The sequence below is a fragment of the Ochotona princeps genome, chromosome 10 (assembly GCF_030435755.1).
Source record: "Ochotona princeps isolate mOchPri1 chromosome 10, mOchPri1.hap1, whole genome shotgun sequence".
Lineage (NCBI taxonomy): Eukaryota > Metazoa > Chordata > Mammalia > Lagomorpha > Ochotonidae > Ochotona > Ochotona princeps.
In genome coordinates, this window is record NC_080841.1 from 50,886,885 (window position 1) to 50,900,542 (window position 13,658).

Here is a 13,658-nt window from a genome sequence, read left to right on the forward strand (position 1 = left end):
CCCCCCAATTCTGCCCCTTCTTGTGCTTAGATTTCTCCTATCCAGTGCCTGCGTACAGTCAGAACACAAATACTTGTTAAATACAAAAGCGCCTCTGTATCCCAGGGTTAACTTGCTAGTCCTGTATTCTTTAGTTTCATAAAATGCAAGCTCCACATTGAGGACCAACTGGATGTATGTTACGGGAACCAGTAACACTTTCTTTATCCCCCAATATCTCTTAATGAAAAATAGTTTAGGACCACCCATGTGTATGAACCCTGAATGTAAATGGCTTAATTTCATCAACCAAACATCATAGATTAGTAGGCTGGATTAAAAAAACAAAACCCATCTATTTGTTGCCTATAGGAGAAATTATCTCACCAACAAAGATCAGTGGAAACTATATCTTAGATTTTTTTGTTAGTTTCATATCTTTTTTCTCATTAAATTCTTCAATGATACATACAGTAGCATCATTTTCAAGAAGGTTGATTTTTTCATTTCTTCAGTGACACATTAGTCATTCCGTAGCTTATTATTTAACCTCATGATTGCTGTTAATATCTTTTTTTCCTTCTGTTGGTGATTTTGCTTTGTGGCTTTTCATTTAAGGGGATGTATAGTAACTGTGTAATGGAGACTATCATATCTAGTAGCATGTTATTTAACTTCATAGCATTGTAAATTTCTATTTTTTCTTCCTGTTATTGATTTTGTGTTGTGGCTTTTAAAGGGAAGTATAGTAAGTGTGTAATGGAGACTCTCATATCCAGATGTGAAGATACAATGCAGTAAGCATCTCTACTTCCAGACAAAGATGGACTCCCAATGAAACTGTTTACTATATCTTGACAATAGAATGCTGGACTCTCTGCCATTGTCCATGCCCACAATAATGGACATATGACTGTGTATGAGAAACTATACTATAGTAATGATTTAGAGGAACTCAGTGAGAGGGAAGAGAATTGGGGAGGGGATAAGGGAAATTCCAGGGCCTATGGAACTGTATCATAAACTGATGATAATAATAAGTAAAAGTAAAAATTTAAAAAAGAATTCCTTGAGATAGATAATTGTGAAGAACAGTAAGAAAAATAAAAAAATTTAATTTAAAAAAACAAGAAAAATAGTTTAGGAAACTTAAGGTCATCAGTTCTGGCTACATGGTGTCGTTTCCTTTGGGCTCAAGGCGATAAAACCAACAGCAGCAGAACCATCACCACCAGCCGCAGTTCAAGGTAGACTTCATCTCTTGCCAAGGACAGGCAGGAAAGGATCCGCCCCGCAGGTGCAAAGCACTGCAGCCTGGGATCTGTAGTCTCCCCGGGAGCGCTAACCTAGTAGGGCCAGAAACCGCGCAGCATGCTGGGAGTTGTAGTCAGGACCGTTGAGACCGCCTCTGCGCTTCCAGTTGCATGCTGGGAACTGCAGTCTTTCTGGGGCTCTCCGCTCCCAGGGTGACGAGATGCCGAGGCTGCCGCCATTTTAGGTCCTGAAGAGCGGCGGCCCAGCACCACAGCGCAAGCGGCCTCAGCCCCGGCGCCGGGCCGGCCCCGCCCCCGGGGTGCCCGGCGCCCGCCCCTCGCTCAGGCCCCTCCCTTCCCCACGTGTCTGCTGCCGAGGGGAGGAGCCTGAGCCCGAGCGGGGCCCGCCACCGGTCCGGCCCGGCCCCGCACAGGCTCCCGTCGGCGGCGCCCCCGGAGCGGCCCGGCTGCCCGATGCTCCCGCCCCGGCTGCGAGCCTAGCGCTCGGCCCAGGCCCCCCTAAGCGCCCCGCGGGGCTCAACGGCGGCCTCCGGCCCCGCGGAGACGGAGCGGCTCGAGGACGAGGCGGCGGCGGCGAGGAGGAGGATGGGGGCTAACCAGTTAGTGGTGCTCAACGTGTACGACATGGTGAGTGCGACCCCGCGCCCTTGGCCAGGCCGGCAGCCTCCCCGCGGACCTCCCGACGCCTGCGTGGGCTGGGACCCCAGCCCCGGGCGCTGCTCGTAGCCTGGTGTCTCCGCCTTCCAGCTTAGTTCTCCCGCGGTGGGGGCGGGGGACGAGTATTACATTAGAATTCTCGCACGGTGGTGTCCTGTTGGCGCTACCCGGTCCTTCCGGGGGCTTGGGGTCCGAGGGCTTGAACCTCTTCCCCCGCGCCCTCTGCTTGGCCCGGACCCTGGCTCTGGGCCCGACCCCCTGGCCGACGGGCGGCGTCCTCTCGTCGCGGTTCCCACGTCCCCGCAGTTTCCTGGGCCCCGGGGTTGCCGCGGCGCCCGGACTCCTGCGCTCCCCTCTCCTGTGCCTCTCCCGAACCGTACATCTGTGTTCATGCTCAAATCTTCACAAACTCCCCGAGTCCAGAGTCAGAGCCGTCGATTCCCGTGCCCGCCTCCTCGAAGGTGACCGGGAGCCAATACCCCCGTGGCCTCCAAGGCAGCCTCATTAAAATGGATGAGGGTGATTTTTATTAAAGAAACAGCCCCGCTGAATAATTTAGAGATCATGGCGGGGGTGGGGGTGTGCTCCTTCCTCAGATCCTGGAGACCTCTTGCCAGGTGATGCAACAGGTCGGTGATGTGACCACGGAGAGGCAAGAACTTGTTTGTTAGATCATCTAACTTTGGCGTGCTGCGGGCACACGCGCCCAGCGGACAGTTCTAGCTGGACACTTTCCTGGGTGTACCTCCGTGCTTTCGGCAGGTGGATTTGGGTTGTAAAGGCTTACCCTTGCCGGCAATGTTTCCAGTTTTCTTCGGTGGATTGGCAGGTGCAACATTCCTCATCGTTGTTGTTTGGTTGGCTTATAAAATGTAGAAGAGAGGTACTGCAGGTCGGCAGTCTTGGCTCTCATTTATGGTGGAAACTTTATTCCTTCACACTGATTACAAGTTTTTACACTTACTGTTTTGGCTAGAAAGAGATTCCCCGCGGTGCCATATCCAGAAATTTATGTCAGTAGAGCGTGGGGTTGGCCCGAGGGCTCTTCGGAATTCTGACTGAGCCTGGAAGTGAGAGCAAGTGGATTAACAGACTGAGGAAACTGAAGTGTAATAGAGGAAGTTAAAAGAATAATAACTAGAAAAAGAAGGCCTAGAAAAGCAGGGCACCTTGTGAGGTTGTTGGCCTAAGTCCCACTGGTTAAGAAAGACCTGGCTAGAGCAAAATGGTTGCATTCGTTTCAGCTGAGTGCCTTGTTCTTCAAGACCTTTAATTACCCTTTGACTGTTTCTGGACGCCTCTTTTCTCCTCCTCCCCAGTGGTCTGAGTTTGGTTTCTTTTTATCCATGAAGATGATTGCAAGCCATCCCTCAGGATATATAGTCTGCTCTTGAGAATATACCTTGAGATATATTCTATTTTTAACACATTAGAATTATGCAATGCCACAAGCCACGGTTTCAGAGCCCACAAGAAATCTGGGAAAGCAGAGGTAATGAATTTTGCTTTTAAAATTAAAATTCATTCTTCGACATACAGTGCACTTTGCTTCACTTTATGAGTCAGGCAAATTACTGCGAATTGTGGTGGATTGGGAAAGGCTAGGGGTGATACTCAGTGTTTTTAAAGAGAGGAATTCACTGCGCAATGTAGCACGGGTCTTACTGCTCATTGTTTTTGTGAAGAGATAGTAACAGGGAAAGCAGGCAGAGAAGAGGGTCGATGACCTGTCTAGATGACTACAAGTTTGAGCAAGAACTTCTTGACTGCAGATTGATTGATTATTTTTGTACTGGATAATTCTTGTGATTTTTTTTTTAAGATTTTGTTATCTTTATTAGAATGGCAGAGTCACAGAGACAAAAATTTTCTGTGTGCTGGTTCACTCCTCAAATGGCTGCAGAAGCCAGAGCTGAGCCAATTCAAAGTCAGGAGCCAGGAGCTTCTTGTGGCCTCCCACACAAGTGCAGGGTCCCAAGTACTTGGGCAGTCCTCCGCTGCTTTCCCAGGCCACAGGCAGGGAGCTGGATGGGAAGTGGAGCAGCCGGGACACAAACCGGCACTGGTGTTTGAGATGGAGGATTAGCCAGTAGAGCCAATGTGCCTGTCCCTCTTGATTTTTAGTTTGTTTGAATGAGTCAGGCAGAAATTCTTCCACCTGCTGGTTCACTCTCCAGGTGGCTGCAACAGCCAGAGCGGGAGAAAGCCAGGACCTAAATTGTGGTTTCCCACAAGAATGCAGGGGCTGAGGGACTTGGGCCATCTTGTGCTGCTATTCCCAGACTAAACAGGGAGCTGGATCCTAAGTGGAATTGCAGGAACGGGATGCCAGTGTCACAGGCACACCTTTATCCACTATACCACAACATCGCCACATCCACGTTGGTTTTTTTACATACTGCCTTTTCCTGTTAATAGGATGAGCTGAGCCATATATAATGTTTTATCAGAATAACAAATAAATGATCGCTAATAAACTTGCCCTTTAATATTCTTTGAGGTCTTTTGTGCTACAAGTGTTTTGTGTCATTAAGTACTCTAATGTCCACTTAATTAACTTTGATCCTATAGAAGCCGCAAGCATGTGTTCATTATCCTGTCATTAAGGAATTTAGGATTTCAAAAGTAGGGTGCAACTAACAAATTCAGGTAGAAACAGTGTGAGTCAAGAATGCACAGGAGACTGTATGAATGGAGTGCTGAAGGATAAAGGGTGAAACTGTCAGGTGTGGTGATAGAGGGCCGAGGACAAGCAGCGTGAACAGAGTGGCAGAGGCGGGGAAGTGACAGTTGGGTTTGGGAAGTGTCAGCTGATCTGGTGTAACTGAAATGTGGGATGCCAGAGAGGAGACAAACCTGAGGTTCCATCATTACTGTAACCATGTTGGTTATGGAGAGGACCTGGGGATTGAGGGTTTTTTGCCTGTTAACACTTATTTTTCTCAAGTTACTTTTGATTTTTGAAATATTTTTTGCTTTCAACGGCGAATTTCTTTTCCCTTTGGTAATACTTACGTTTGTAATAAATGCCTTTGAGGAGTATTTCTGCTGCCTGAAATGGAATTCATGTGTCTGAGTCAGATTTCATAAGCATGAAAACATTTGGTTTGTTAGAATCACTGTTTTTTTGTTTTGTTTTGTGTTTTTTCTTTAAGATTTATTTATTTTTATTGGAAAGGCAGATATACAGAGAGGAGAGACAGAGAGGAAGGTCTTCTGTCCAGTAGTTCACTCCCCAAATGGCCGCAACGGCTGGAGCTGAGCTGATCCAAAGCCAGGAGCCAGGAGCTTCTTCATTCCGGGTCTCCCATGCGGGTGCAGGGTCCCAAGGCTTTGGGCCGTCCTCGACTGCTTTCCCAGGCCACAGGCAGGGAGCTGGATGGGAAGCGGGGCTGCCAGGATATGACCCGGCGCCCATATGGGATTCCAGTGTGTTCAAGGCGAGGATTTTAACCACTATGCTATCGTGCTGACCCCGAATCACTGTAATTTAAAAAAATTTTCCTTTAATTTTTATTGGAAAGTCAGATATGCAGAGGAGATTCCGCCCACTGATTCACTCCCTAAGTGGCTGCAACGGCCATAAGTGAGCCAATCCGAAGCCAGGAGCCTGGAACTTCTGAGTCTCCTCAAGGGTGCAGGGTCCCAAGGATTTAGGCCATCATCGACTGCTTTCCCAGGCCACAAGCAGGGAGCTGAATGGGAAGTGGAGCTGCTGGGTTACGAACCAGCACTCATATGGATCCCAGTGCCTGCAAGGTGAGGACTTTAGCCACTAGGCTACCGTGCCAGGCCCAGAATCGCTGTTGACGGGGGTCTCTTGTCATATAACCTTGCATCTCTTTGTCATGTCACCTGCTTCAGCCCTGGCTGTATTTTTGGTACTCCATGGATTGGGTGACTGGATCACCCTTTTCTGTAACTCTGCCACATAGATGAAAATAGTTGTATTTGGGCCTGGCGGTGTGGCCTAGCAGCTAAAGTCCTCGCCTTGGGCACCCCAGGATCCCATGTGGGCGCCGGTTCTAGTGCCGGCAGCTCCACTTCCCGTCCAGCTCCCTGCTTGTGGCCTGGGAAAGCAGTTGAGGACGGCCCAATGAGTTGGGACCCTGTACCCGTGTGGGAGACCTGGAAGAGGTTCCTGGTTCCCGGCCTTGGATCAGCGCAGCACCGGCCATTGCGGTCACTTGGGGAGTGAATCATCGGACGGAAGATCTTCCTCTCTGTTGCTCCTCCTCTCTCTGTATATCTGACTGTGTAATAAAATAAATAAATCTTTAAAAAGAGAAAAAGAAAATAGTTGTATTTGGACCATTAACTTATATTAACTTATATTAACTTATATTAACTTATATTAACTTCCTTCTTGTGGAGGACTGAATAGTGTAATCCTCAAAAGTTTACTTAATCATGTGGATCGCTGCTAAATTATTGCTTGCTGCCTTCACCGTGATCATGTTCGTCTGTTTACTTTGGGATAATATGCCACCAATAAAATATGTCCTGGAGTTATTTTCTGAGTCCTGGGAATGAGGTTATTCACATATTCCTAATTTATTGGCATACAAAGCGAGGAGATTCAGATTGATTTCAGTGCTGGCACAGAACACTGCTGTAGTGGCTATAGCACCAATGTCATTATTTTTCTTCCTTTTTTTTTTTAATTTATTTTATTTTTTTTATTACAAAGTCAGATATACTGAGAGGAGGAGAGATAGAGAGAGGAAGTGGAACTGCCGGGATTAGAACCAGCAGCCATATGGGATCAAGGCGAGGACCTTAGCCACTAGGCCACGCTGCCAAGCCCAATGTCATTATTTTTCAAGATGTAAACTTTGTGCTTTTCCAATTATCTTGGCTACTGATGAGTTTTCATAAAATGAAGATGCACAGGTGTTTATAATATAAATCAGGGTATAAATTTCTTTAGTTTTAAGCAGAAACTCTAAGCTCCTGGCTTTGGATCGGCTCAGTTCCGGTCATTGTGGCCACTTGGGGAGTGAATTGTTACAGAGTCCTGAAACTTAAAAAAAAAACAAAAACCACTTTCAAGGATTCTTCGGATGAGGTAATTTTTTTCTTTTGAAGATTTATTTAATTTTATTGTAAAGTCAGATAGATAGAGAGGAGGAGAGACAGAGAGGAACGTCTCCGGTCTATTGATTCACTCCCCAAGCGGCCACAACGGCCAGAGCTGAGCTGATCCGAAGCCAGGAGCCCAGAGCCTTCTAGGTCTCCCACATGGATGCAGAGTCCCAAGGCTTTGGGCCTTCCTCAACTGCTTTGCCAAACCACAAGCAGGGAACTGGATGGGAAATGGGGATACTGGGGTTAGAACTAGCACCCACATGGGATCCCGGTGTGTGCAAGGTGAGGACTTTAGCTGCTAGGCTACTGGGGCGGGCCCAGATGAGGTTGTTTTTGTCTGACTTCATTCCTTTGGCCAGCCTGTCTTCCCATCAGACTCCAGGTGTGTGTGAAGTTATGCAAGTGTGTTAGGCCTTACTTTTTTTCTTTTCAGGATTTATTTTCATTGAAAAGTCAGATATACAGAGAGAAGGAGAGAGAAAGATCTTCCATATTTTGACTCACTCCCCAAGTGGCCACAGTGGCCGGAGCTGCGCCGATCCTGGCACATGCAAGGCAAGGAGTCCAGCCACTAGGCTACCGTGCCGGGTCCAGGCTTTACTTGTTACATGTGCTGTGATGTAATTCAGACTTTGTGAACGGATTGTAGATCATCTCAGTACATTCATCAGCTAATGTTTCCATCATGTCTCTGAATCTACATACCCAGAAACAAGCTTTTTTCCTCCCTTCTCCCCACACCTCATATCTCTCCCTCATCTATGCTAATCCCAAACAAAAAAAAAAGCAAAATACAAAACACGTGTTGCAATGGTATCTTGATAACTAGTATTCTTGTTTTCGCAAAGCAGGAACTTTAAGTAAACTTACATTTCTCTGTTAGAGAACCTTTTTGTTTGTTTTTTAAAACATATTTTTAGTGCATTTCATTTTTTAAAAATTAATTACATTGCATTATGTGATACATTTTTTATGCACTGGGATTCCCCCCGCCCCTCCCAAAACCCTCCCCCCACGGTGGATTGCTCCACCTTGTTGCATTTCCATAGTTCAAATTCAGTTGACATTCTTTCATTGGAGGTATTTACCAAGCATAAAGTCCAGCATCTTATTGTCCTGGTAAGTTCAACGGTTTCTTGGTGAGACCATCTCTGGTCTGAAGGCAGAGCCGGCAGAGTATATCCCAATCAATTAAAAGCCCCAACATAATATTTCCAACCATTTACAACATTATGGCATTAATTGACATGGTATTGATTAACCAATATGTTAATAGGAAAATGCAGGTTCTCAACCACAACCTGTGACTTCTTCATAGGCATTTCAATTTTGGTTTACATTCACCCGTGTTCTATACACCTTAAAATGGCTTAGATTGCTATTCAGCTGTCTCATGCCTATTTTAATTTTAGTCTTTAGCAGTTTATAGCATTGAAGCACGTTTTCACTGAACCTGGCTGTTTTTCAGGTGGTCTAACTCTATAATTCTAACAGGATATATGTCAACAGTTTAGGTGAGTATGTTTAGGAGGGGTGTGCAGAGAAATCTTCCATACCCCAGTGAGGAGTAACAACTAATCTTTGTGTCCCACCCAGTGAGTTATAAGTGCATCCCCGCTGACCATTTCCTGTCTGTTTCTAAGCTTTCCTTGTTGTTCTCTGTCTATCCTAGTTTTGTTTGTTAGTTTGTTTTGAGGGGTTTCTGGAGCGCTCCTGATGGTTATTACGAGAGGGGGTGGGGACCCAAAGTTGGAACCAGGCAAGGACCAGAGAAAGCTCCTCTCCCTAGTCCTGAAGGAAGTTTACTGTTCTGTTTCTGTGGACCGCTCAGGGATCCTGGTTGTTGTTCCGATGACCTTGGAACCTGCAAGGCAGGATTTGGACTTCTTCCATCCCATGTGGTAGATCCAATTGGGGGTGGGTGACCTCAGAGTTCTTGGTCTCCGAAGGAACTCCATTTCCCCTTGGTCTCCTTGGCGGTAGGGATGTAGTCCTCGGTGCTCATACTGATAGTCCTTGGTGAGGATCTAGGAGTCTTCAAGTTTGGGATAAAAGCCTCCTCCTGTCTGCCTGCTCCACTCTGGGGACCCCTCCCTGCTGTATGCGCATGACCTCCTGTAAGAGGTTGTTAGGATTACTCCTGATTCCCCTCATATGCCTTTGTAGTTTTGCTATTGTCTAATGCTAATTCGAGTCTGTTGTCTATGAGTTAACAGTTATGATCCTGATAGGTTATATTTCCCGTCTTCCTCACACCTTCTAGGGTGATGTAAGATTTCTGTTAGAGAACCTTTAACAGTCACTAATTTCTGTTTTATTTTGATTGATTCTGTCTCAAAGTAAGATCTCTGTAGTCTGTGGCTTAGGTTGAAGGTGCTTGTCCTAAGTCCAAAGGTCCCTTGATTGTTGAGCATCCCAGCCGTGTTCTCAGGAAGCAAACTTTCCCACCCCCTCTGCCCTTCTCCCCAGCCTGTTGGCTTGGTGCTTGGTTTCTGCTGTCAGAGTTGTAGGGAGACAGCGCAGCACCAACGTGCACATCCAGAAGCAGGAGCATGGGCCCTTCTCTTAGTACACCTTTCTCCCTTTTGTTTCTTTTTAATTAGTTTGCTTCCTTTTTTAACTTGAAAGGAACAGACAGGTTTTTACCCATTGGTTCACTCCCAGGACTGAGCCAGGCTGAAGGCTGAATCGCAGAACTCCATCCTGGTCTCCTACATGTGTGACAGGGACCCAAGTATTTGAACCATCACCTGCTTCGCTTCAGCATGCTCATTAGCAGGACCCAAAACTACACACTCTGATGTGGGCATTAAAAATTGTATGCACATTATAATATAAGGGGACCCCAAGTGACATCTTAGCCACTGCACGGGCCTAGTGCCCGCTCACTTTTTTTTTTTTTTTTCTTAAAATTTTAAGAAGATTTTAAAGCTTTGTGCCATCCTTCTCTGCTTTCCCAGGCCACAAGCAGGGAGCTGGATGGAAAGAGGAACAGCTAGGACATGAACTAGTATCCATATGGGATCTTGATGCTTGCAAGGGGCAGATTAGCCAATTGAGCCATTGCCCAGGGCCCTGTACCTGCCTCTCGTTTAAAAAAATTTTTTTGATGATGTTTAAATAGTTGATTAGGGTGGGAAGGGTTGAGAGTGAGAGGAAAGTAGGTGAGACCATTGTTTCCACATTTTCTTTTTCTTTCTGTGTCTAAGGAAAGGGGGAAGTATGGGGAGAAGCTGCACCCAGCCTGCCAACCGCCTCAGTTCTGGGGATGCAGTATGGCCACCCGATGTCATCCCAGGGTCCTTGATATGGAGCATGCTCCAAGGCTTCAAGTGGTTTTGACAGATTTGAAAGGCTGGCAGTCTCACTGATTCAAGGATGAGGAAATCCTTCCAAGGTCACTTGGCTGACATAGTCTACCTTAGGCTCTCCATTCACCCAGATACTTGCATTCAAGCTTCGCTGGAGTAGTTCAATTTGATCTACCCTCCCTCCTCTGCTGTGGTACCACGTATCTTCTGCAGGCCTCAACGGACTGCCATGTTCTCCGTGTGCATCTGGATATGCTGTCCACTGCCCCGCCATTGAAGAGGCCCATTCTGGCACATGCATTCCTTAGTTAGACCACAGATCCTGCTACTTTCCCCATGGTTGCAGTTCTGAGTCCAGCAGTTTAGTTGGGGGGATCCTCAAATAATTCTCTGCTGAGGTGGTCTCAGTGGCCTGGCATTTGAGTCTCCACATCTCCCCTACCTGGCTTGCACCCATGCACCCCTGGGTCTCACGTGTGCTGGTCAGTGTTGGAGCCCAGTCAGGCATAGCCCATCTCACCACAGTATTTACTGATGGGTGCTGTAGCCTGGCTCGGCCTGGTCTGTCCTCAGTTCCAGCTCATGTTGGTGAGTGGTACCACCCAACCCAGGCCAGCCAGCCAGCCCCCAGTCCCAGCCCCAGTGTAATCTGGCTGGTGGTGTGGCCCAGTCTGGGCTGTCCCTTGCCTTGGTTATTGTCACCTGCAGAGACTCTGTCTAGATAAAGGAGATCCCCAGGCTCTTCTATCAGATCTCCTCTCAGTGGCAAATCTCACATACTGGTGGGTCCTTGGCCCAGGCTGACTTAGTCCACCCCCTGTCGTGGCAGAAATGTGGCGTTACGCAGCTGGCCCACACCAGTCTGGTTCATACTGTTATGTGCTACAGCCCAGCCACCTCTGGACCTTGCCCAGGCACATCTCTCACATGGTTCAGTGGGGGTCGAGACCTAGCCCAGCATGTTCTATACCCACCTTGGTTCTCACAAGCATTAGTTCATGCTGGAGTCTAGCCCAGTCTGGCACACTTCAAACCCAGTCCACACCCATGCTGAGAGATACTGCAGCCATGTCCAGCCCAGACCACTGCCCCTATTCCAGCTCTTGTGCTCCCCAGTGGGAACCACAACCCAGCCGGCATGTCCCCTTAGTTCCCCAATCAGACCTCTTCCCAGCCACAGACCTTGCACATGCCTGTGGTTTCTCTGACCCAGCTCGCCATAGCCCATCCCACCTCAGTATTTGCCTTCGGATGCTGGAGCCAGGTCTGACCCAGCCCGCCCCAAGTCCCAACTCTCACTGGTGGATGCTGCAGCCTAGCCCTGCCCAGTCTGCTCCCATCCCTGACTCATGCAAACCAGTAAGTGTGATAGCCTAACCTGGCATGCTGAACACTCCATCCTGGCTTCTGCACATGCCAGTGTGGTAAGGTTTGGCCCAGCCCTGCCAGATCTGCACCCCTCCAGAACCCAACCACTTGCCGACAGGTGGAACTACCTTACCCAGCCTAACACCCAGGCCTGAATCATGCTCACTAGTGGGAGCTTCAGCTCACCAGGGCAGTTTCCCAAATTCCCCCAACAGGCCACTCCTAGACCCAGATTTTGCATGTGCCAGTAGGTGCTAGATCCTTACCTGGCATAGTCTGCCCCCTTAATCCCAGCCTGTGTTTGAGCTGGTCTGCTCTCTCTCTTTTTTTTTTTAATGGATTCCAGGCTGCTACAAGACCCCCTCTCTTCTTTACAGAAATACTTTGTGATGGCCCTGCCACTCTCCCAAGAAAATGTCCAGAATTAAATCACATGCCACTTACATGTAGAGTAAGCAGACATCCTGGCTTTCCTAATCTGTATGGCAAGTTTGTGGATAAGAAAGGCAAGCAGTTAGAAATGGAAGCTAACTGGAAACCCATGATGTCTCACATGTTAGTTTCTAAATATTAAGTTTTTCTTTCACTGTTGGACCTCAAGTTTAAACCCTCATCTGTTTATATTATAGTGCTTACTAATTTTAATTTCCCGTATTATTTTACTTTAATTCACCTTCCAGTTACCAAAGTGAACTTTCTGAAGCATAAATGACTGCTTTTCCACTGCTTAAAAGTCACCTGCAGGGTAAAGTGTAATGACCCCTACCTGGCCACTTAAGGCCCATCTCCCACTTTGCATACTTTATGTTCACATAGTGAAACTTTCTGGTTATTCAGATGGGTTGTAGTACACTAGTCCACACTTTAGTGTCTTTACTCAGGCTTGCCCTCCCATCTGAAGCGTCCTAGTCCAGCGTTGATGAGCTGCAGCCTCCTGCTCCTTCTGTTACATGACCCTCTGTGCATCAGAAGTGGGTGAACTTTTCACGACTCAGTAGCTGCGTGGAAGAGTATTCTAATCTTATGCATGCACAATGTTGTATGTTTCTTAGTAGCATTATATCATCACCAAGATCTAAATAGGATCTGTCACCTAAAGGTGTAGTGTAAATATTTTCCAGATAAATGGTATTTGAACTAGCTGGTTTTTATGAGAAGAGATGGCAGTATTTTAATGTTGTGAAAAGACCATGTGGCCTCCTCTTTATGGCGAATAACAGATGTTTTTGTTTTTGTGCTTTTTTCTGTGTACATGGCTGGTCTTCACCTTTGATTATTGGAATGGTGTGACCAGATGAAGGAGGAAAGGAATGGGCAGGAGAAAAATTAAGAAAACCTTTTTGCTTTTTGTTTTCATCTTAAAAAAAAAGACTATTTATTTATTTATTTAAAGATTTATTTATTTTATTACAAAGTCAGATATACAGAGAGGAGGAGAGACAGAGAGGAAGATCTTCCGTCCAATGTTTTACTCCCCAAGTGAGCCGCAACGGGCTGGTGCTGCGCCGATCCGATGCCGGGAACCTGGAACCTCTTCCGGGTCTCCCACACGGGTGCAGTGTCCCAATACATTGGGCCATCCTCGACTACTTTCCCAGGCCACAAGCAGGGAGCTGGATGGGAAGCAGGACCACCAGGACGTGAACAGACATCCATATGTAATCTCAGTGCATGCAAGGTGAAGACTTCAGCCACTAGGCTACCATGCCAGGCCTTAATGGCTTCTTAACTTGGCATTGGAAGAAACATTGGACCTAGAACTTAAAATGGAAAAATTTTGATAGATAAAAGAAATTTTGTTTTATGTTATCTGGAATATTTTGGTAAAACAGTCGTTGAAAATTAAGTAGCAAGCGTTTGGTCTAGCAATCAAGATGGCAGCCAGTTGGGGTGCTGGCACCCTACATTGTGTGCCTCGGTTCCATGCCCTGTTCTGGCTCCTGACTCAAGTGTCCTGCTGATACAAGCTCTGTGCAAGTGA

The 13,658-nt window shown here is 47.0% G+C and overlaps 1 protein-coding gene across 1 annotated transcript in view; it reads left to right on the top strand.

Annotated features, from left to right (window-relative positions):
- Positions 1 to 1,495: 1,495 nt before the first annotated feature.
- The window catches only part of DESI2 (desumoylating isopeptidase 2), a 52,080-nt gene continuing 39,917 nt past the window's right edge, over positions 1,496 to 13,658 (top strand). The window contains exon 1 of the mRNA XM_004578493.3: positions 1,496 to 1,880. Within this exon, the coding sequence (XP_004578550.1) occupies positions 1,839 to 1,880 (42 nt within the window). The 5' untranslated portion in view covers positions 1,496 to 1,838. The remainder of the gene's footprint in view (positions 1,881 to 13,658) is intronic.